The 25284-nt window shown below is 36.9% G+C and overlaps 1 protein-coding gene across 8 annotated transcripts in view; it reads right to left on the bottom strand.

The window, feature by feature from the left end:
- The window catches only part of trip12 (thyroid hormone receptor interactor 12), a 62472-nt gene that overhangs the window by 5424 nt on the left and 31764 nt on the right, over window positions 1-25284 (bottom strand). For 5 of the 8 annotated variants that reach the window (XM_089135367.1, XM_089135361.1, XM_089135363.1 and 2 more), the window contains 29 exons: window positions 25013-25108; window positions 24605-24697; window positions 23102-23263; window positions 22809-22877; window positions 22111-22276; window positions 21790-21907; window positions 21424-21580; window positions 21142-21295; window positions 18525-18753; window positions 17820-17938; window positions 17439-17643; window positions 17234-17334; window positions 13570-13744; window positions 8408-8549; window positions 7977-8168; window positions 7242-7393; window positions 5712-5869; window positions 5556-5629; window positions 5040-5239; window positions 4761-4888; window positions 4489-4640; window positions 3927-4069; window positions 3663-3819; window positions 3459-3557; window positions 2587-2701; window positions 2264-2421; window positions 1382-1546; window positions 1141-1305; window positions 935-1048 (listed from right to left, as the gene is read on the bottom strand). In XM_089135367.1, the coding sequence (XP_088991493.1) occupies window positions 935-1048; window positions 1141-1305; window positions 1382-1546; window positions 2264-2421; window positions 2587-2701; window positions 3459-3557; window positions 3663-3819; window positions 3927-4069; window positions 4489-4640; window positions 4761-4888; window positions 5040-5239; window positions 5556-5629; window positions 5712-5869; window positions 7242-7393; window positions 7977-8168; window positions 8408-8549; window positions 13570-13744; window positions 17234-17334; window positions 17439-17643; window positions 17820-17938; window positions 18525-18753; window positions 21142-21295; window positions 21424-21580; window positions 21790-21907; window positions 22111-22276; window positions 22809-22877; window positions 23102-23263; window positions 24605-24697; window positions 25013-25108 (4158 nt within the window). The remainder of the gene's footprint in view (window positions 1-934; window positions 1049-1140; window positions 1306-1381; window positions 1547-2263; window positions 2422-2586; window positions 2702-3458; window positions 3558-3662; window positions 3820-3926; window positions 4070-4488; window positions 4641-4760; window positions 4889-5039; window positions 5240-5555; window positions 5630-5711; window positions 5870-7241; window positions 7394-7976; window positions 8169-8407; window positions 8550-13569; window positions 13745-17233; window positions 17335-17438; window positions 17644-17819; window positions 17939-18524; window positions 18754-21141; window positions 21296-21423; window positions 21581-21789; window positions 21908-22110; window positions 22277-22808; window positions 22878-23101; window positions 23264-24604; window positions 24698-25012; window positions 25109-25284) is intronic. The other 3 variants (XM_089135368.1, XM_089135365.1, XM_089135366.1) reach the window with 2 other exon arrangements.

Raw genomic sequence — 25284 nt, forward strand, 5'->3', positions numbered from 1 at the left:
AATCTATTTAAATAACTAGGGATACATCCATACTGCGATCGTGTACTCATAAAAATGCTCTGATACTAACAACTGATGCAACGCAGCATGTGTGCAGTGTTTGTGTCCAGACAAAGAAACACTGACAACCATATATGGGTATAGAGTATAATGGGGTTAGGCTTTCTATGAAGTAAACGCATCTAAATAGTGGAACAATAAAAAAAGACAATAAAAAAGGGATGTGTGCTCATAACATAAGTGTGAAGTTTGTAATTCGGTCAAATGTCAATGGCAAAGAAACTATAACTATAAGAATCTGATGGTAGATAGAAAGAGAGAACTTATGTTGAATGCTCTTGATTGCTGATCGTTCACTCAGAACATGTGACATTTGAATTAAAACTAAATCGTACATGCAAGTAAAACATGAACTGCTACATGATTCATGTATAGCGAGTGGTTCCCAACATTATTACAGGACATTCGCAGGTCAGGAATATTCATGAACCCAATTATCCGCCCCGCAAACTGCGTCTCTGCGTCTTTCTCATGGACAAAATAACATAAAATTAAGTAAAAACCTCCCATCTTGGTGAAATTTACGTTCATTAGGCTAAAATGCACTATTCTAGTAAATGAAAGATAAAATATGATAACAGAATGAACAGTGAAAGTAACAAACTCATACAATGTCAAAATAACATAAAATTAAGTAAAAACCTCCCATCTTGGTGAAATTTACGTTCATTAGGCTAAAATGCACTATTCTAGTAAATGAAAGATAAAATATGATAACAGAATGAACAGTGAAAGTAACAAACTCATACAATGTTAAAAGATCAGTGAAAATGATATTTCTCAATTCATGAGCCCTTTAAAATAGGTAGGTTAGCACATTCAGTGCTTGTCTCTTAAGGTGAACAGCTGAATGAATAGAAGTGAAAGCACTGACCTCTTCAGGATAGAAGTACTGCAGGTGTTGCAAAGGAAAAACAGACTCGAATCCTTCCCTAAACGACTCAAACTGCCGAGAGACGCCCTCATTGAGTGTCCAGTAGACCACCAACTACAGACAAATGGAGCAAGAAGCAAAGAAGTTAGAGCGGTTCATTCAGACTACACAAATGATGTGCCATGTCATGTTATTCGGTCCCCTACTCTGAGGTATTCCTCCAGGTTGTGAATGGTGACTGGCACGTCTTTGCCCCCTTTTTTCAACTCTATGTTTGGGAATCCAGGCAGAGTGAAGTCCAACCCCAGATCTTCCACCGAGCAGCCGTTCATGTTGAGACTCTCCAAGGCCTGCTGCAGGGTCTCCCGCGTCTAATACAGACAGATACAATAAATTAGAAAAATATATATGGTTGTGTTTATGTAGAGGTTAGGGGTCAGAACTCACATGTGATCTGTCCTGCTCTATTCTCTTCTTCTGGCGGATGATGTCCTCCAAGTGCTGGATGGATTTGGCGACACCAGGATCAATGTTAACTAGGTCGTGAGAGCTGATGGAGGACTCGTGCCTCAGCATCCACTTATAGAATGGCAAACCTAGAGGCAAGTCCAACTGGAGACAAAAAAATAAGACATCAATTAACAAAATTCTGCAATCTACCATTAATTTGTTGTGTCTGGGATAAACCCACAAAATAAAAAAGTTCATACAGACAGTTGCCACGTTCACACTTTGCTTCTGTAAAACTGCCAGAGAGCCTTCTGTGTGAATGAGGGTTGTTATAATTTACTAAAACTTTAATGTGAGGAATGTTTGAAGTTCACTTAAATTAATAGTAGTCATATTTTTTTAAAACGCAGAATAAATGTTCAAATTAATAGCTTTTAATTATTATGAAATGCTGAGTGCCTGTAATTGATGTCTAAAAATGAGAAGAAATCAATTTCATAGAGACATCAGTAGTAGTATTGGTATCGGTGATATTGGCCTTCTTTAAAAAAAAAAAATGCCATTAAAGAATTATTTAAAATATAGGCTACTGTATGTTGTTTCTACATTAATTTGGCGATTAAATGTGAAATTATTACAACTTAAAAATTTTAAAAACTAATGTTGGGTGTGATTAATTACAGAAATGTGATTAATAAGTTAACTTTTTTAATCGATTGTAAACACAAATATAAAAAAATCTCAATTATACTAAAATAAAACTGCCGTTCTGGCCCTGGTGTGCAATCAAACCAGAATATTTGTTCCCAGCATCAAGATCTAGTAGCACATCTTTCATACAGAGATTTTGGGAAACGTTCACCAATAGAGTAAACATACCAATCTGAAGTCCATGATCGCTTTAGCCATGAGTTTCCCAAGAAAACGAAACTTCATTTTGATCTTGGCGATGTGAGCTGGTTTGGTAGTTCGTCCAAACGGTACAGCAAACAAACCCCTGGAACTGAACATATACTTGGTACCCTCCTGACTCCCTGCTCCAAGACAGACGGTGTGTGTGTGTGTGTGTGGGAGACAGAGAGAATGAGAGAGGGAGGCAGGACAAACAGAGAAAAAAAAAAACTTAATGAACAGCAGTAAGATGCTATTTGCATTACACTGAAAACAGTGCTCAAATTTATTTTGACAAATGTACGAGTTACCTTTAGGATTGGAGAGAGAGACTTCTTCTCCTCTCCAAAGACCCAAATCAGCCCTCTGCAACTCCTGAGACACCAGAGCATAGAACTCTTGCGTAGGACCGAGACCTGTACCCACCTGCAGAGAGAGAGAAGACAGACATAACAGATCAAAAAACACTGACAGAAAAGTGGACTCAAAGCAGAAACGGACACATTGTTTTTATAAACCGTTATTTTAAAAGCACACTCCTTGGGTCCGGGTCTTTCAGTTGCAGAAATTATTAATCAAATCTAAAACTATATATAAATGTGGTTTGGATTGATTATGCAAAATCAAATGTGGGTGTTTTTGTGTGTGGTTCGAGACTAAAAGTAAACTAATTACACAAGAACTAAACTGATCACAATACAACTAGTCAGATATACATATATATTGTATTTGAACTGACAGTGCAAACAAAACCTTTGGGACATGTGACTGATGGATGTTTTAGGGCAGAAACATACACAGCTGCTGCTAGCTCCACAAGTTTGATTTCACAGAAGAATTTTGCATTCTATATTTATTGGAATTTACTGGGTGCCAAAAGCAGTATTTGCATAATAATCAGTTTTCCCTTTTGTGTACTACTGTCATGGCAGAGTAGAAGCATGAATAGAACCTTGCTGAGCAAGTTTAACTATCAGCATGTTTATAGCACGCTACCAGAAAAAAACACACATGGAGAATTCAAAGGCCCTCTTGGCACTAATGTTTGTTACTGTAATACAGTAATGTAAGAACACACAGAATGTATGTGTACAAACAAAATGTTTGAAAGTGACTAGCCAAGAATTAGTGGCTGTGTATTTTTCGAAATAATGTTTCTGGCCTAATCGTCAGTCATGCGTACCTCATTCTCGTATTGAATTTCCAGCATGGCTCTGGAACTCCCGAGATCTTGCATTACTGACTCCGCTTGCTTCAGGAGCTCATCCCGGTTTATCGTTCTCTACACAAACAAAACAAAGAGAAAGTTAGATTCTAGTTTGTGAAAACATACTACAGCTACGATCAATTACAGCATGAAATACTTAAAAAGGAATTTTAAGGCAACCTTCTTCCTGTCAAGGCGTGGAGCGACACGGCTGTCTTGTGAGTCGGACTGGTTAATCTCAGGGTTGGTGTCAAGCAGACGTTGCATGGCACGATCACGGTCAAATGCCGTCACGTAGAAGAGCATCTGCCGTGTGTCAAATGGGAAGAAGAACGGACTAGAAGAGAAAAGATTAGAGGTGTAAAAGGTACAGAACAAGAGACTCGGGGGGGCGGGGTGTTTACAACCATGAATTCAAACAGTAAGATCAAGAGTTTGCGCTACCATGTCTTGCCGAGCTCAGTGAGCCAGGTCGGGATGTTTCCTGTCATGATGACCAGTGGATCCTGCAACTGTCTGTTGGCCTTTGCTGTCAGTTTACTGTTAATAAACTCACCAGTGGGAATGATCTCCTTACATGCAGCATTCTGGGACAAAGAGAGATTAATAGGATAAGTAAAACAGTTTAAAAAAATAATATATATATAAAATGTCCTTCCATATATTTAAGATATTGTAACGCACTTGATGTAATCGATTTACAGCAATTAAACTACTGTACTAATGTAACTACGTACTTAATTACAATAAATAAAACAAACAATTGCAATAAATAAAAATAAATGCAATATTTAATTATAATATATAAAATAAAAAATAATATATAAATACATAACATAAAATGTTATAAAGCAAAAAAGAGATCATAATATAATGAGCAAAAATAAGCTTTATTTTTTTGCTTCAGGGGAAATATATATGAGAATCACACTGCTAGATTGTGTATTGTTACTGTTACTCTTTGCTTTAGTACTTATGAAGTGTTCTCAAACACGGAGGTACTCACGTTGTACAGGTAGAACCAGTATCTACTGATGGAGTGCAAAACCCTCAGCAGCAGAATCACCTCCATGGAAGGGTCATCAAAAGTGATGCCCTCTGGAGGACCACAAATGAGGTATGACTCTAATGCGTTTGTCACACTAGGACACACACCCTCTGAAAACACACAAAAACTCCATAATCTGAATAAAGACAAATTCCAGTGCAGTTCCATATTAAATTCTAGCACATTTTGTCGTTTGTAGGTTATTGGTAAACTTGACACATTTTTCCTACCATGCCACAGTTCGTCTTGTTTTTTGGCATTTCGAGGGGAGGTTTTAGTGGGAGCCGTTTGTGCACGACCCCTCTTCCCTCCAACAGCGTCTTTACAGCCCTCCTCATCCTCTCTTACTGGCTTATACCTGTAATACACACACATACACTTTGAATACAAGAAAGGGCAAAAACAGGGTAACAGACATACCGTTATTTATGGAATTGGTTATTTATGGAATTGGCCCAATAAATTAGTCAATGTGTAGTTTGTGAGAGAATGGGCTACAAATTGCGTACCATATAGTGTGTGTTTTGGTCCAGATGCCAGCACGTCCCAGAGGGTTTGCTTCATCATCTGTGCTCTCTCTCTCCTCCTCGGCCTGTAAGCTGAACTGCCTGACGGCCTGATAAACAGTCATGTTGTATGGTAGCAAGTGCTCTCCTATGTAGAACTGTAGCCTGTGACGTACACTCCCAGAATTCAAGAACTGGGCAGCCTTTGGAAAACAATTAGAAATCCATAGTATTAATTTGGAGAAAGAGAACACTTCACTAGTCTTCTATTATGGCCAAGTTCAAAATGGAATACTACATAAATACTATAAAGTAAAGCCTACACAATTATACCATTTCCCCCAATTCAAAAATAGTAAATGAATATTGTTTGTAAAAAATATTTCCATGTTATGCAAAGATTTGCAATTTACAACAAATTTAGTAGGCCGTCTGATTATTATATGCAAAATAACTTCATATTACACATAGTACAGACTACATGGAAGAAATTCATGGAAGAAGAAAAAACGTCCGCACCAAAGATTCATCAATCTCATCATCGGAACCATCATCATCACTGTCTTCATCCTCCTCCCTGATCCTTCCATACCCTGTGGAGACAGCAAAAATCAAATATTTTATCTGAGAACTCAGAAACCAGAGAACATCATGTTCACATTCTTGTGTTTATACCTCTAACCACGAGGTATCTCTCGATAGCCTGTACCAGAGCCAAGGGGTCAATTTTGACCGGGCCACCCTTCCACTGCTTTACATTGGTGCAGTCTGGGTGTCTCTGCAGCTGGCACTTCAGCTGATGAGTGTTAAAGAACTTAAGGGCTTGCGAACCCCTGCAAACACAAATTCATAACAATTAGCATGAGATAAAAAGTTTAACACATTTTTTTTAATTAATTAATAAATTATAAATTAATTAATAAAACTGTTTTGAAGCAACTGTTTTGCACAAACTCATTTGTTACTATGGAAGAGGATTAGGGCCAAGCAATAATAAAAAAATAAAAAACCATCTCAAAATTAAAGTCATTATAACGCAAGAAAAAAATCGTTAAATGTCAAAAAAAAAAAAAAAAAGTCGAAATACAATCTGGAGAATAAACTCATTAAATTGAGAATAAAGTCGTTATGTTTAGAGAAAAAACTCGTTAAATGTCGAGAAAAAAGTTGAAATACAATCTTGAGAATAAACTCATTAAATTTCGAGTCGTTGTGTTTCGAGAAAAAAAAAAACTCTTTAAATGTCGTGAATAAAGTCGTGTTTCGAGAAACTGTCGCCATGGTTACTTTGTAAAAATCTTTGCATTGCTGCCACACTACCATTTTCGGTCCACATGTCCGCGCGGAGCTCTCGGGACACCCTCTTATGCCAGTAACTATGAAGTAGCTAACTGGCTATTACTTTAGGATCGTTATTGGTTGTGTACGCCTCCATCCACTGAATGTAGAGACTGTAACCATCTATACAGCCATTAATGGCAATGCAGTACATGTTTTAATTGATCATAGCTGTCCATATGCCAGAGTGCATTTGCGCCAGCGCTGTTCGTTGTTCAAGTGACGGCTCAAACGTCTTTTATCGGTAGTTCTGCACGAGCAAATTCAGTGACACTTTTAATGCAATACATTCCTGCTAAAGTTGATAGTATTTCTTTATTACTGAAATAAAGTCTAAAAATATAGCTTGACTAGTGATCCATGTCTGCCATGTCCTCTGTCAGTAGGCTATGCAATGACCACTGATCGTATGCGTTATTCTCTACATTTCATTTCAAATTGTTTTCTCAAAACACGACTTTATTCTGAAAATTTAATGAGTTGATTCTCAAGATTGTATTTCGACTTTTTTCTCAAAATTTAACGAGTTTTTTTTCTAAAAACACAATATTATTCTCGATATTTAATGAGTTTATTCTCGAGATTGTATTTTCACTTTTTTTCCTCAAAATTTAACGAGTTTAATTTCGCATTATAATGAGGTTAATTTTGAGATGGTTTTATTTTTTTATAATTGCTTGGCCCTAATCCTCTTCCATATGTTACAAATAGTGAATTGTGAATCAATAAACATCTTTTGGTTTGCATACGTCTAACTTATGCGTATATGCATCTTTTGGTTTGCATTATATATATATATATATATATATATATAGGATTTATTTACAGCAACAAGAACATCAGAGAAGATCATTCAGGGGGCATTACCTGCTTCCATTGCCATTTCCACTGGGAAAATCATGCACTTTAACAGGAAACTGTTCCATCTGACTAAGGCAGTTGTTCATCTTGTTCACCAGAGATAGCAGTGGGCCATTCTCTGTTGGGTCCAAACGTCCCAGAGGTTCCTGCCCTGGTATCTGAATCACATAACAAACAATGAGTCACACTAATTACAACAGTGACAACTATAATAAAACTTTAGCCCAATTAATGTGTCAAATACATTCAGCGCTAAAGGAAAAGTAACACCTTAGCAGAGTAAAAAACAAAACAAAAAAAACCCCTATATATATATAAAAATTATCATTCATACTGAAATAGCTAAAGTATAAATGCATTTACTATTTCTGTGTATAAATGCATTTAATATTTCTGTAAGCACCATGTGTGTAATAAATTGTGCCAGGAATGATGTTTATGGTAAGCTGTGCCAGCTAGCAGTAATTGCATTGATGGTATTTGGAGAAAATGAAGGGAAATCAGCAACGTGAAAGACGGGAAGCTGTATTTGTTTTTGTTTTTTCAAGCGTAACCATCACAGCAGTTGTCAGAGCCGAAGCATTGTGGGCAGCGCTCCGACAAATAGTGGAACATTGCTTCTGGCTACTGATTTCTTCCCTGATCATGCATCCCTCTCTTCCCCCTATCACTGCCTGTCTCTCTTTGAGTGTCCCATCCAATTAAGGCAAAAAAAACACAGCAGTTGACAGTCTGACTAACCGGGCAGCCGAAGAACACATGCAGGAACCTCTTGATTCTCTCATCTCTACTGACAGTGTCCCGTTCACTATTTGATGTCAGATACAACAACAGCTGCTTCACAAGCCCACTGTGCTGGATCTCGAAGGAGGACACGTCCGATTCAGATACAATATTGCTTATCTCCTCTAGACACTCTGCACCACGGTCAACCTGAAACACACATGAAAATTGGTTTAGAGAATGAATCATTTCCATTGGATGACACAAAACCAAACAAACATGCATTTCTTTCTAAACTGTACACATTAAAAAGTGCTAAACAGCCTAATAAATAGTTATCACATGCATTTTGTTTCAGTGGTAATAAAATACCATCAGCAGAATGACAAAACTGGCATATTAACTGCTTTATAATGGCTAAAAATGTTAACTTCGTGTCCAGTGGTTACCTGTAAGTTCAACTGTTCTGTGGCATTGCAGAGTCTTTGCAGGACATTCAGGGCAGGGTTGCTTCCATCCACGCTTTCAGAATTGAAGTAACGTTCCACAAACTTACTGGCTTGTTCCTTTATCCAAGCCTTTATCTTATCCCTGAAAAGTGAACAAAAACTTTTAACTACAGATGCCAAAAGAACGCGTCAAATCAAAACTGTTTAACCAAGAGACCAAATAACGGCAGTGAAAGACTAACTACATGAAGCATTTATAACATGTTTACGTTTATCAGTACTTTAATGCCTTACCGTAACATGTAGTGCGGTTTTTCACACCAATAAATTTTATTTAATGTTTTATACAGCTGTTATATAACCAAGCACTGTTTACATCACATGCATCTGCCAATTTCTGCTTATAATTTCTTCTGACTTGAACAATTGTCTGCAAACTTGAGTGATGATTGTTTAAAAACAAATACTTCAAGTGTATATCCCACATTACAGTTTGGGGTCAGTAAGATTTTAAAGTACCCCTAATTCCTATTCCTATTCCCTCCAGTTTTTTTACAACACAAAATCAACAAAATATAGTTGTTGTTTTTTTGTCAAAATTTGTCATTTTTACCACAAAATAATCACAATTAATAGGTCTCACAGAAATAAAAATCTAATTTAGTTATCCCTAAATAAAATAAAGTTGTAAATGGATTATTTTCGCGAGTATACAGATGTTGCGCACATGATGTCAATGAATTAAACAGCGAAAGCGAACTTCTCACCTGCCATTTTACATAAGTTCCAAGGAGAAGCGATTAAGAAACATGGATGAATGACAAAATAAAAAGTATGATATGCTTGTTAGTACTAAAATTATTAAAAGTGTAGAATACAACGAAAGAGAACTCAATTCTGGCTGGCTGTGCATTTCTGAGATACTTAATTCCAGAGCGAGTCATCATCCTTTGAAAGTGCATGCAAATTGGATTCGCAGTGCAGCAAACATCATCATCTTGACATGTCGACAACACAACGTATTGCTACAAAATGTTTCTTCACGAGAGCAAAATGTGTGTTTATGAGAGCACCACAAGGCACGTTGGAGATTAATATTTGGTGAATAGAGTGGCATGTTATGTTTTTTGCACAAACAAAGCTCTCAACGCCGCTTTATAAAATGTTAAACCACTGGAGTCACATGGATTAGGATACGTTAATAATGTCTTTACAACCTTTCTGGGGCTTTAAAGTGGTAGTTCCGTAGGCAGTCAATGGAGGGACAGAAAGCTGCCAAATTTCATCAAAAAAGATCTTAACTTGTGTTCTGAAGATGAACGAATGTCTTACAGGTTTGGTATGACATGAAGCTAAGTAATTGATGGTAGAAATTTTATTTTTGGTTGAACTAGTCATAAATGTACTTGCACAACCTCTGTTCAACAATAGAAGTATATTTTGCTGTTTTTTTTAATCGAAAAACAAGAATGTATTAATTAAATTAATTAATTAATTAAAATTAGGCATTTTTTTTTAACAGTTTTACCATAATGTAGAGACAGTGTGTTAATCTATACAATAAATATCCTATAATAAATCAGGAAACTAGATGACTTCAAATAAACCATGCGTACGAGTGCTCTTATCGATGGAAATCCAATAATTCAGATAAAATGTATCAATTAATTTCTGAAATAACAATCGTTGTAAAAATAGACGCCATTATCAGTTTAACTATTATGCAGCATAACAAAAATGTGACTTTTCAGAGACTAAATCAACACTAAAATTGCCACACTTAGTAGACTAAAACTTGACTGAACAAAAACAGGGCAAGGTTGAAGACATAAACTAAAAAGTACATTGACACAGGACTAAAGTCGGGTGCACAATGTGCGATTAAAGTCCTTTACGAGTGTTCCTTCTCAGACTGTACAAAGACAGACTGTACGGTCTGACCTTAATGACAACTGAGATCTTACAGTGTGACGCACTGTAAGATCTCATTTGTTAAACTTGTATGACAGTCAAAACGTGATAAAAACTGATGCACGCAAGAAAACTCCTCTGGAGTTTTTAAATCAATGACACGTTCAGTGATGTAAACTGCATTACACGCAGGATTGAAATGGTGGCTACAAAGAAATCTCTAACGGTCATTTTGGTCATGGCTTGTCTTGAAAAATTAAGACAATTTGACGGTTGTCGTAGGGGACTATGAGTCAAATCATCTGACACTGCCAGAAATTCATCACAGGTTAAATTTGATCACAATGGTCATTAATCGGCGATCAGTGATCATGTCAAACTAATGATCAAAGACTTCAGATTTTAGCCTAGGATCAGAGGATTTGCTAAATTTGTCTCAGAGGGCAAATTGTGCTAAAGACTATATTGAAAATAGCTGACAAAATAAACACTAGTTGGCCAATGAAGCCCATGTGTTAGATATATTACTAGTTGGCCAATGAAGCCCAAACCTAGATATATTACAGAAGTGAGACTGGCATTACTGACGACTTATTTAGGCAGTTCATAACTGATTTTTTAGGAGACAACTTTAATTGTCATGCATGTTGATCTTTAAAACTTTGCAGACCTTTTACATTTGCAAACTGATATTACACACCATTAAAGGTAATATTTTAAAAAAGCATAACAGGGGCACTTTAAAGAAATAAAAACTGTAAACACCTTAAATTGATCAAAAGCGACACAGACATTTCAGGGAACTACACTGCGACCAAAATGGTCGCATATGCGACCTTTTGAAATCCCATTGCGACCATAATTTTTAATGGGTCGCAAATGTATCACTGACTATTTTGACGGGTCTGTTTTTTTTTAGTTTCTTTCGGGTTGTATTTAATCTTCTAAAACCTGTCGGATCGTCCGCTTTTTGTCCCGCCAAAGCCTTTTTTGATCGCGGTGAGTGTTGTAGAGTAGAATGACGGATGCGTTTGACAGGGCGCAAACGAGCTGAGAGAGAGAGAGAGAGAGAGAGAGAGCGCGCGCCCTGGCCGCGCGCGCACTATCACGTCTTCACACAACACAAGCGCCGTCTTGCTCTCTCTCTCTATCGCGCGCATATTATTCAAATAACATAATAGTAAAAGGTTTGTGTCTTCATAATAGGCATGCTAATCATAATCACATAGGCTACCATCTGAGCCTGCAGGGCGGCAGGAAAAAGACGCAGAGATGTAAGACACCGTGTCTCTTCCTTACACCAAAGGTAGATTTGCGGTCTGGTGTTCGGCTGATAAACTCTGCCATGAGTTTACTAATTATATTGCTCGCGCTGATATTGACATCGACTAACGTTATATGATCACTAGCAGTTTTTTAGACTAACGTTAGTTTTTTCATAATCATAATCACGTGATTCGCGTCAAGACACCTGATTGGCTAATACTACACACTGAAGATAAATTAAATGTTTTATTAAATAATTACTGAAAATATCCCTCTCTTCATCCCACACCCCAAACATGACATACAAAATGTTGTGGAACAGAAACAATCAGAGATATATTTATAAGCTATCATTTTATTGTCATCACAGCTTTGCATCAGTCCTGCGTATGATTCTACATTGATTAAAAAAGAAAATCAAATGTGTTTTAATGGTAATTATTTTATACGGAAATCATGTATTTATAATTCAGATGAGAATAAAGTTAGGGTTAGTTAAAATTAAGGAAAACAAATATATTGATCTGAAATATTGCAAATTAATTTTACATTCATTCAAGAACAATTACCAAACGTATATCAAGGTCATTTTGTCTTTTTATTAATTTAATTAATAAACTAATTATATAAAACTATTGTCAGTGCACTACAAATAAACTGGTTCTATGCCTTTATTAATAAAACTTAAACAAAAATTTAAGTTGTTTTGCTTTTCACTCCATTGTACCGAAATCGTACCGAACCGTCTGAATGTCTGAACCAAGGTATGAACCCGACCCAACCGTGACTTCTGTACCGTTCCACTCCTAATGCAGTACAGTTTCATTATTATTTATTACTATCCAGAGTGCGGCTTACTGTAAATAATTTGTGCGACCAAATCATGTTTTGCACCAGTAACTGAAAAAGTTAGTAGCGCAAGTGCCACCAGTGGAAAAGGTTAGTGTAGTTCCCTGCATTTATAATGTCTGATTGCTTATACATGAAATGGTAGCTTATATATTAATGTGCATCATAGGGGTGGAATGGTTCTTGGTAAAAAATAAATATAATAATATTAAAAACATACCGTTTTCCACCCACGGTTTGGCATGCACTTGCACCGCGGTTCATCTTTGTTCAAACTAAACTCATTTAAGCCTTGCCAATTTAAACATTTAAAAGCCAGAAGACTCGAATGAGAACTCACTAGTGAGAAAATTGTGTGTGTGTCTGTGCACTCATCTGTAAAGTATATATATATATATTTTTTTTTTTATTAAGAAAAATTCATTAAGTTTTATCTGGTTAAATAAAGGGCAATTAAATAAATAAAATCAATCTGAAGCGCATAAACCAGTGTCTCAGACAGCACGCAAATACTGAGTGCTCTTTCAAGTCTTGCGCTTCAACGGACAAATTGACACAAAAATTGTCAACATGCCTGTCTGGGTGAGTATCCTTCCTAGCAGACATAGTTGGTTAAGTTGAGGCATGTATATCAGTATCAGTGTGTACTAGATCCGTGCATTATATACTTTAAAGTAACAGAAAGCTAATATTCCTACAGTCAGTGTTTTTAATGTTAATCAAACAACAAAAGACGAGGAAAACTCACTGTTCTAGATTGAATAGCTTTTGTAACTTTAATAAGGATTAATATTTAATCTACAGTCAAATATACAATGTTATTTTACAATTTCTGTACCTGAAAACTAATATTAGACCTACCTGAAAAACAGATTATTTTATTTGTATCTTTGGTTTATTGTATTTATTTGTGCTGTTTCTTGTAGTTAGAACATTTTTTCTTATTATCTTTATTATTTCTTTATTACTACAGTAGTCCTTTTTTCCCTGAACACAATATAATTATGTATTTATTAGAAACAATGAGCTGCAAATATCTGTTATCAATCAGCTTATTCACTCAATCCACAAACAATCCTGAATAATACAATTAAAAACAATTATAATCAGAACACTAATAAAACCTGTAGCTTTACCTGTTGTTTGATACAGAGTCCTTAGGCGGCACTCTTGCCAGACCACTGACCCCAGCAGTGCGTGAGGGCTCTGAGTTAGCGCTGTTTGTCTGAGTTCCCAGCTTACCCCAGGTCTTGGGATTCAAACTGGCCAGGAAAGAGGACTTGGGGGATTGTGTGGTTGTCGGACTCTTGGCTGTGGAGGAGATATTATAATTACCAGATTAAAGTTCATGTTTAATGATGATGAACATCATTCACAACACTCAAAACAAAACATGATTCCAAAAATTAGCTAAACTTTCAAGGCACTTAAAACTCTATGAATGTCATTGCATTAAAGCTAAACTACGAAACCTTTGGTCGTCAAGAGGTTGAGCATAAAACTATAAGTTACTAGCAGCGAAAAATTGTTTTGGTAATTATGCGAGTTGTCTTCAGCTCTACTATTCTGCACGGATAAATCTGATTGCTTGAGATGCACGTACCGCTGTACCCACAATTACAGATAATAACCCTATCAGTGTTAATGTCACTATCAACATCAAAACTCCAAATAAGGAAAGACGGATATCCGAAAAATTTCTTAAGTAGGTAGCTTGTATGCTGCGTTTTGACTATCTGAAATTATTTATTTTATTTATAAATAATGTTACAAAGGATGGTAACATTGACATTAGACAATGGTTGCTATTCATATCAAATAACATTGGGAGCTAACATGGCAAGGCTATTTATAGTCAAATAGATCACAGCAGTAACTGGTTTAGAGATTAGCAACAAACGATTAGCAACATTGTTTTATTGCAAATGTGATGCTATGCTAACTATGTTGATTCATGTTTTATTACATGTACTAGGGCTGGGTGATATGGCCAAAAAAAATTATCACGATAATTTTTTTTATATCAGTCGATATCGATAATTATCACGATATATGTCAAATATTTTTTTTTTTCAAGTTTAAAGGCAGATTTTTTATTTGGTAAAAAGTAATATTCGGACTGTTTGAGTTGCATTCAAATTAACCATTGGTCATTCAGTATCATGCATTTAGATCATGATAACCACAGATAAAACCAGGTATAGCCTATAACTTAGCTCCTCACTAACATGGCATAACTTTGTTTTCTGTATTTTTTGAATGAAAAACAATTGCCTGACAGCTAAATACATTATTAAAGACTGTACTTATATTCCATTAGTCATAATACATTGTCAACATTAATAATATTATACAATTCAATATGTATATCCCACATTTCATGGTGCAGTTAATATTACTAACCTTACAGTAAATCCATGGTAGGCTAAATGGATTCAGTATCAATTCAGATTCTGACTGTATCGTTGCACGCAGTGTTTCTCCTTTTTGTCAGCGGTGTTTAATCTGCCTTTAAACTGGTTTAAACTTGACATTTGTGTTCTTCGCTGAACTCAAGTGCTTCTCACTGGATCTCGTGAGCAAAACGATCAGAGGCGCGTCTGCGTGAGCTCGCGCTCCGCTCAATGCACTGCCGTTTGGACTTTGAGCCGAGCGGATAAATGCTCCGTGTGGCGCGCGCGGTTTAAATGAGTTTCATTCCGCTTTTTTGACGCATAAATATTATCGAACATTTATCGACCTCTTGATATCGTTTTATCGAGGAAAATTATATCGCGATAATTATCGTTATCGTTTTATCGCCCAGCCCTAACATGTACTGTTGTAATGCCTTTTTTTAGTTCAAGGTTTAGATGCTGTGGCTTCAAGGTACTTCCACTGCTTACAGTAGTTGCCTGACCTTCTCTCTTTTATTTAGGGATATAAGTAACACATGGACGAATGATGAATGTATGCAGTTTCCCGGGAAATGTCCTGATAACTCCTAAATATACATTAAAAAAGGCTTACCATAGTGATTCAGGGTATGTCAAAAACATGGTTTGGAAGATGGCTTTATGATGTACTAATATAATTTGTTATTAAAAAAAATAATAATAATAAAACATTAGATAGTATTATTTTTAATACTGAAAATACCACGCTTTTAAGACGATTTTAAGTCTAATCACTCAAACCACTTCAGGAGGTAGTTTGAGATGCATTCCAAACGAAAATGGATAAGGGTTCATGCATTTGGTATTTTACTTCTAGTAAAAGACCAAATGCATAGTCTAGTAGATGCCACATTTTACTTCTACCAAAAATTTTACAACAAGCCAATTTTACTTCTCCCAAAATGGTGAAAAATAAAAAAATGTGAGCATGTTATATCGGCTCCCGAGAGCCAGATGCAGCATGCATCACAGACTAAAATGTATTTTTGTGCTGTTTAACCCTCTGAGACCTAAGGGTATTTTTACAATAAATTTTCCGTCTGGTGTCATTTACTAAAAAAGCTTGTAAAATATCAACCCTTTGGTGCACAGACAATTGACACACCTCTTTTTTTTCAGGACAAATTGAACTTTCAGCATATTTGTGTTACATTGATGTCACCTGAATGTAAAATAAGTTATGGGACCATAAAGACAAATGAAAAAATAAATCGGAAATGGAATCACTCAATTATTTATTGAAATCACACACAAATAAATAAAAGCTAAGCAATTTTCCTCTGGAAAATAGTTTGTTCATGTCTTTGGAGTCCTGGAGCACAGGAATAAACATTATAACTTGTACAGAACAAAAAATATTGACATTTTTCCAAAAGAAGTCCAGGCGTTTGGGGCCTCATGAAATTCACTGGTGCCAAGCCTCAAAACAGTTCCTATCAGCAATCACACAGAGGGCCACATCACAGGTTTTGCATTTCTATTTTATTTATTCTTTTATTTATTATGTTCTTTTTATTCTTTTATAATACATTTATACTACTATAATACTTTTTTACAGTAAATAAATAAATGGCACTTCAGCTGGGTCTATCCTGGTAATCTAGTTCCTCATCTGTCAAAAAGCTCTGTTCTCCTGAAAATCCTTCATCCTGCAATGCACCAAAATAGACCAGCGCTTTATTTACGTCCATTTCGCTGTGTTTCTCTGTGAATCGCGCGTCTCCGTGAGTCTCTCTATCTCTCTACACTATATCAGCGCTTGGTTCATGCGTAATGACGCACACCAATGTTTACAACGGATCAGCCTGTAATTGGTCAAAAACCATCACGTGAAAACATCACGTGATATCCAGGATATCCGCTAGCATCGAGCTAGCGGCAAAAATGACCGAATATTTATGAATTATGGGCTTCAAGATTATCAAAGTTTGACATAAAGCGTTTGGATTTATTGCTGAAAACCTCTGAAAGGAAGCACAAGTTCCAGGCTGGATAGAAAACCTTCTGTAAAGGCTAGAAAGACCCGAAAGACACCCCCGTGATGGCTAGCTCGTTAGCTTTCTGCTGGAAAAAACGGTAAGAAAATCGATAAATCTGTCATCGAGTTATGTAAACATTTATCGGAGGTGACGTGTGGCATCGTCGACGACGCCGTCGGGCTCAGGGGGTTAACTGAAAGCAACCTGCACTGACATATCTTAAAATAAGATGCACAGTAATGGGGTTTTTTTCTAAGGCACGAAAAAAAGCTACTTAAATGTCCTAATTGAACTAAGGTCTAATCCTGGCTTAATCTAATAAAACCAGGCCCAAGCGTCCAAGTAGATTTTGGGGCCAATGTTTTAACACACAAAGTGCAACTTACCCTGATTATCCACTTTGTCATCATCTCTGGGTGGGGAGTACTTTGGACGCCTCGGTCCTCTTTTAGGAAGGCGTTTTCTTTTCAGAACATCACTCAACCTACTAGAGAAAAGAGGGATTTGTTTTTAAACTTTAATGGCAAGACTTGTGTCACCAGGCCTGCAAAATCTAGATCAGTAGGGGTGTGTGTCAAAGTGGCTCTATACCCTTGAGGACTGAGGTCCAGTGAGTCGTCCATGCTGTGCTGGAAACTGGGGGAGCCCAAGTCGGGTGTGACGTTAGAGGCAGCTGTAGTGGTTGCCGTGGTGATAGTGGTGGTGCAAAGACTAGCTGTGCCGCTGGTGCACGCTTTCGGGGGGCTGGTGAGGAACACCTCGGATTCGGCTAGGTTCTTTACCTGGTGCATCACACCTGAACAGAACAAGAGCAACAAAACACCAGTGTCGAGAGTAATGCATTACTGTAAAGAAATATTTTTTCCCAGTGATGAAAATGTTGGAAACAACTTTTTGTAATCCTGTTATAGTAAGCTACTTCGTTACGTGGAGTTATGGTGTAAAATGTATAAAAATAAAATAAAAAAGTACCTTCACGCCTGAAATAAACACTGAATACATCTGGTAGTTTCTGCATGAGGATTTCAGCCATCTGCAGAGAGCCCACTACAATCTTCAGGTCCTGACTCGACAGCATGGAAGCTATGTGACTACAGACATAAGACACACATTTGCACATATTAGTTCAGAATTAGTCAACCTTCAAACCAAACAAGTGGAAGAACTTTAAATTGTGAAATGGAAAAAGCTGCACACACTCGGGCTGGGTGGTGTGTTTCATACCAGTGTAGATGGTACATGTGCCACTATCAGTGAGCAGGAATGCTTTACATTATTTACACAAGAATGATAAGACATGGAAAAATGCTTCCCAAAAAACTAAATATGAGCAAAAATGTGTTTTTAACCCTATAAAGTTTAATTATTCCTATTAGATACACCAAAAGGCCTCTAAATGATCAACCTGATCAAAACTTTGCTGAAAAACCTGTTGCATCTGATCAGTCCTTTTAGGCCACATTAAGAATACATGGTTCAAATAAATCAATAATCATTTTTTTCCTCACATCGGATATGACCCCATTGCTCGTAGCAGGGAAAAAGCATGTTTTGTGTTTAATTTTGATAATTTTTGTATTAACCATATCTTGATTCCTATTATGTAATGTAAATCACTTGGATAATGATAAGATTTTGGTCCGATTCTCACACATGGCACTTCAGTCACTAACTGACCTAGACACAGCATGATTGCGCAGTACGTCTTTAAGCAGGTCTGCATCTGCGAAGTAGATGATCCGGAGGATGGCTCTAAGGCACTTGTGTCTGACGGCAGGCCCGGCTGAGGAACTGTACACCTCATAAAGGACCCCAAACAGAGTCTTTATGAAGCACTTGGCCAGCTCAGGGTCCTCTTTCATCAGCTGAGCACGTGCGTCCTCTCGCCGCACCTCCAAGTGCCCTCCTGTGAAGACAGACACTGTTTTACAACATTTCACACTAAATATATGTCATATCATTTAGTAATGACTCACATTTATGGAAGCAAATTTGGATTCCATGCTTATCTATAACTCCATTTTAAGTGTGCTTACAGTTTACCACTGGTCATAATTATTTGACATCAAAGGTCGACCGACCAAAAACCAGTCCGGACTTTGCATTGAGTTTGACTATGCTTTGCACAGGTAGAAGTGAATTTAAAACACGGCAGAGAAAAGCCACGTTATGAATCAAGTTTGCATTATTACTTACAGTTATTTAATCATTTAAGAGGTTAGAGGATAAAATTAGCCGTTTGAACAAGGGCGGCACGATGCATCATTTTAATATCAATATCGCGATGTGTGCACCCATGATAAGTCACATCGCAGGATGTGCGATGTCAAGTATAGGGATCGTAGTTGATTCATGATTAGTAGGCTACGGGCCAGCAGCCCCCCGCCCAGTAACACTTGTGATTTGTGGATTAATTGCAAAGTTTAACCATCATAGTGTGAGAGTTTATCAATTTGCAAGTCCTATCAGTTTAAACATCAAGCGCAAGAAGACTAGAACTTGCGCGCTGTTTTCTGTCAGCCTTAACTAAGGCGTATTTTTGTCCCGCCAAAGCCTTATTTGACCTGTGAGTGATGTAGATGACTGACTGCTGCGGTTGTTTAACAAAGAATGAGCAGGGAGAGTGAAAGCCCCGGCACCATCTTCAAACAGTCTTGCTCTCTCTCCCTCCCTCACACATATTAATGATGGTAAAAGGTCGGAAGACTTGAGTTTTGTTTTTTCTGAACTTCCACTGGTTGTGAATTGTGCTAAAATAACGTTTTTGAAGGAGTTTCACCGCACTCACGGTAAACAAGGTGCCAGACAGACAAGACTAGATAACTGAAAAAATAAATAAACTGTCCGCACACTTGAATCCTTTAAGCAAATTTAATAGCCAAGCTTTCGGTCATAAAAAAATGATGCCCTGAGGATGGGTTTTTTTGACCGAAAGCTTGGCTATTGATTTTGCTTAAAGGATTCAAGTGTGCAGACAGTTTATTTAATTTTTGTGCAAAAATAACGTTGCCTTACCTTCTCTGAAAAGCTTTCCACATATTCAAATGACAAACCACACTTTCAATAAAACAAACAAAAAAAAATCTAGTAATGAAATGTTTTCTGTGTTGAGAAAAATCTTGTGTGATGTCCTAAACCGTGGTCCATTAATGACACGTTCGATTCGCGAACTAATGACTCCTTTGAACCGATTCACTTTAATGAATAGTTTATTGAATGAAAAAAAATGATCTGTCCAACACTGAACTTAAAAGCCATAAATCGGAGACACTTTACAATAAGGTTCCATTTATTAAAGTCTAGTTAGAATTCTATTAATATTAGTTTCTATGCAAATTTATTCTATTCTAGAATGATTTATTCTTTCCAAATAGAGCCATTCAAGTCATCTGGTGAAATTGTTTTTATAACGCAATATATAATCGCAGAAAAATAAAATATTGCAATGTCTTTTCTTTTTTTTTTACCAATATCGTGCAGACAATATCGTAACAATAATAATAATAAACAGAGCAATTCCAAGAGGGTCCTCACCATTGGTGCTCTGGCCCTAAAAATGGCCACATATCTTTCATCTTAATTTGCCTTTTTAGTATAAGACATAACTACTGCTTTGTGCAAATGAAGTATGTTTTGGGGGTTGAGGGTGATCTATTGGTTACAATAAACATTAGCGCTCCAAAGAAAATGTGTTGGGAAGTAGATTTTGTTGCAACTTAAATCAACTATTATCAACCATGTTAATGTGGAAAAATGCTAAGTGGGTTTTTGCTTTTGATTATCTGATTGTTGCTTTAGAAAAAAAAAGTGCACACTGCACAGGAATAGCCTGTTTTCTCTTTTTAGCTTTCCAAATGTTTCTCTGTTCTTACAAAAGTGGTTATACACAAAAGAAATGTAAGAGTATGGTAAAATATGTACATTTAAACGTGAGCACAGCATAATTTTCATGTGAGAGATGTAATTTTTTAATTTGCATTGTATATTATATACACAAGTTTTTAAAAAAAGATTTGATTTAGTCAATTCTCTCTCCATTTTTGGTACATTATTCATTCACACAAGACAAACAAATTAAAGCATTATTGTCAGTAGTGATGAAGCTTAGACACAAATAATGTTCATCACTATTTTACATTAAGTGGAAAAGTTTGGTTCATATTTATTTTATTAAAACTGTCAGCTATTAATCCGTTTTCATAAGTATTTTCTGGTTTTAGTTATTGGTATCAGAAAAATCAGTCAACCACCACTATTAACCACCTCCACCTCAGTGTGAGTGCAGCATGTGTACCTGTGTTGGGGTTGGCCAGAGGGTTGGGTTTCCTCTGAATGGCACGGGCAGTGCCAGTGTCTTCATTTATCTGCTGCATAGAGTTGAAGTCAATGGTGTAGACACGGCCGAGTGTCGACAGACTTATTTCATCTTCTCCATTCTGGTGTGCGGTCTGAAAAAAAAAGAAAAAAAGAGTAAGAAATAAAATCACATGGTGATTCAGAATCATTAACTGGTCTTCTGAAACCCATGTCTACCCACAAAACTACATCTGCACTGAATGTAGTTAGCTGGACATACTTCAATGATACGGCTGTCAATGCGGTTGTACGGGTGCCACAGGCCTCTGTCATCTCTCCACTGCCAGATGGCGCCCTCTGTAGTCTGGGCACTTCCTTTCTTAAGCATTGCATCAACCGCAAAGATGCCCTCTCTGGGCAGACATGGCATCAGCTCACTACAGCAGAGAGATAAAACAGAGTGATCAAACACACTCAATACTCTGATGAATTGCTAGCAAATATGACAATTTTCACTTTGGGGTGAACTAATCCTTTAAGCTTTATTATAACTCCTCCAATCTCTTTCTTTACTCTGAGCATGTCAATCAGATGTCACTGGCAGAGACACACAGATCGAGGAGAGGTTTATTAAAACAGGACATACCAAATAAGCGAGGTGAGTTCATAAAGCTCCTGGGGGCTTCTGGGAACAAGGTCAATCTGTTCTTGACAGCTCCCATTGGATGCTCCACATAGCAGGAAACGAAGAGTCTCTGCTATATCTATGAACAAGCAAAACACAGACACTCAATGTACATTTACATGTGTTCATAAAACAGGCAACATGCCTTCCCATCCAGTGTTGAACTTGGTGGAGAAAAAAAAACTGCTCTGAAGTGCCACATTCTTTCCTGTGTTGGTTTTCTTGTCTTTTTGGTAACAGGCAGCAGGGCAGAACATCTGTGTGTGTGTGTGAGTGACTTACTCTGTTTCATGAGCTGCACAGCCAGGCATGGGCAATTGGAGCACATGAGAGAGAACATGCGCACTACCATGATGAACATGCCAGAGCTGAGCACAGGTGGAGTGAGAACCAGCAGCTGCTGGATGTTGGTCAGCAGGTCCCGTGACGCCACTTGCTGTAACAGGTTCTGGGACAGTGACAGAGGGGAGCGGTTAATGAGGTCATCATGAATGCACAAAGATATTTAGCAATTTAAGTGACGGTCAATTCACAACCAAGTTATTTTGACTTTGCTTAGTTTGAAGCAATTCACAAAGCATTTCTAAATCATGACAATTCAATGTATCAAAAAATATTTTGGATCACTTTTTGCCAGCATGGTCTAGAGCTGCTGTCTGCAAAATTTTGTGAAGATCCGATGAACAGTCTAGTACTTGGAAAAAAATGTTTCAGACAATTGAAAACAGCGGGACAATTCACAGATGGATATGAAATCGAAGATACATTTTGTAGTAGTTGAATAAAGGATTTAGTATTCTATAGAAGGGAATATGTTTTTCTAATAAAAAACAAACAAAATGCAGCTCATTTATATGAAACATTTCAACAATCAATTAAATTCTCATTCTTGCAAATTAAAAAAAAAATTAAATTGTTCAGACGGGGTTTTTTTTAGGTTTATAAAATGTTCTGTGCTTGTGTGCGAGTAACGATCTCACCTCCTCATGCTGAAAGTTGTCCACCAGCCTGGCAAAACAGAGACAAGTGCTTTCGACAGATTTTTTATCCTGTAATACAAAAGTCATAATAAAAATGCTGATTCATGCTGAAGACAGAATTATTGTTACACCCAATGTCTGTCAGGTGTGAATCACACCAGTAACACTTTGGCAAACATAACGCTTATGTCCTTGCGAGTGTTTATGTTTGTGTTACAGATCTAGACATGAAGTCTGTTCATCTGCTGTTATAAATATGAATGAGTTGTCTGCGGTGTCTTTCATCTCATCACCTGGTGTGTGAGTCTCTGAGTGAGCAGGGGCAGAGAGTCAGCGACAAAGTGAAACTCGTCCGGCGTGATGCTCTGGCAGCAGTTAGCAGCGATGGCTAATGCGTTCCTCTGAGCATTGATGCTGAAGAACTCCAAGTAAAGCAAACAGTCAGCCAGACCTCCCTACAAAGAGACATTTGCAGAAAACAGCACAGCCTTGGTCAGTGATGTGTCATTTTCCATAATAAAATAAGATGGGGTCAATAGAACAGATTTAACATTCAAAGCCATTATAAAACAGACAATAGCTTACATAAAGGCTAATTAGATCAACTGGCTGAAGTGTTTTTGTGGTTATTAAACTGAATTCAACATAATTGGTGTCTTATTGGTTGAAATGGTCTTCATTTTGGTCTTCATCACGAACCCATGTCAAAATTAAATACTTTAGTTATCAGTCAACCTTTTGTTTAGTCAAGATTTAGTCAATGTAGGGGCATTTTAGTCTAGTGAAATCTTAGCCACAATTTCATCATGCTGCATAATTAAATCACAATTATTTTGCTTGAAATTATAAATCACAATGACTGTTGTCATTTCAGAATCAAATTTTTACATTTTTTGCACTTATATCACCCTTAAGCACAAATCTCACTCGCATGGTTTAATTTACCTCATTTAGTTGGTTTAATTTACCTCTATTTAGGCTATTTATCATATTAACACACTCTCTACATTATTAATACTGCTAAAACAAGAAACCTCTTTCAAAAATTAAAACGGTGAAATTCCTAATACTAAATCCAAATTACACTAACGTTTTTCTATTCAAACAGCAAAAAAGACTGCATTGACAAAGTCAATTTCACTTTAAGAATGAACATTTATTTAAGAACCACAATCCAAACAATATGGTCGAGATCCATGTTTGGATTTTTTACAGTTCATCACTAAAAAGGTTTGATCACAGATTTAGTCGCAGCAAACAGCGCAAGCGCCCTGTGAAGAAACACAGACTGCCTGTATGACACTTTCATTTGAGCAAAATATCTTAATGGAAATCACTAAATTTACGCTTACATTTGTAAGTGTTTTCTTCTACAGTGTAGAGACCGCATGTGCACATGGTGGCCAGATTGCTAAGATTAAGTAAAACAAGGCAGGAAATGCATCCATTTAAGAGAAAAGCTCTGTATGGGGGGGATTTTTAAAATCTGGCAACCACAAGCATGGAAGCTTGTAGACTTGTTAAAAATAGTCTGTAATCTTTTGTCTCTCTTTTTCAACAAAAACAAAGAGATTTTTTTTCTTCTTTTCAGAAGTTTTTATTTTTTAACAACATTTTACCCCAATATTCCATGTTGATATAGTCAGAGCTATCATTTAATGACGCTGTCTCATTTCGTTGTCTTGTTTTAATCATGGAAAAAAGGTCATTGACGAACATTTTGCGTCAGATTTCGTTAAAAAAATTAACACTAGGTTGAAACAACATTTAAGTAACAAGAAACCATCAGTACTCACAGCCTGTAAGATGGCTTTGCTGTGCCTCCGTGACAACATCTCCAGGGCGGTCAAGGCTTGCTCTGCCACATCAATAAACTGAATTACCTGAAGCTGTAAACACAAGGGGAAAAAAATTATGAGACCACAAGCACAAAAAAATGCCACTTCTAAACATAACCTTATTCACATGTGAAATGTCACACTCCAATCAAGTCGGTGAACACAGAATAGGTGTTGCTCTGTAAATATTTGCACATTGTTGTGATGTCAAAAATGTTTTTGAGGGAGGCAAAACGTTGTCACATGTGTTTAAATTTATACTTGTTCTTATTTTTAATATAAGTTTTTCCTTTATATAACCCCTGTAATTGTGTTATCTACATACTGGGTAGCCAAGGTTCAAAGAAAGAGTGAGGTGCCATTTACCTTTTCCAGGAAGACTGGGATGGCGTCTACCACCACAGCCGAGGAGCGTGGCAGAGCCTCCATCATGTAGGTGAGGGCGCGAGATGCATGATTCATCTGCAGAAATGTCACACATGGTGAACAGCTATTACTTTATTCTCAAATTTTAAGTGTCAAAATTGAACGGATGAAATGATTGTCAGGTGCTAGATTCACTGCAGTTTGCCTTGATAGGCTTGCACAATGTTCCATCTCTGCGTATACATGTACCCAACTCAAAGAAGTTTCTAATA

Source organism: Pimephales promelas, chromosome 10 (genome assembly GCF_988280905.1).
Source record: "Pimephales promelas chromosome 10, fPimPro1.hap1.1, whole genome shotgun sequence".
Classification (NCBI taxonomy): domain Eukaryota; kingdom Metazoa; phylum Chordata; class Actinopteri; order Cypriniformes; family Leuciscidae; genus Pimephales; species Pimephales promelas.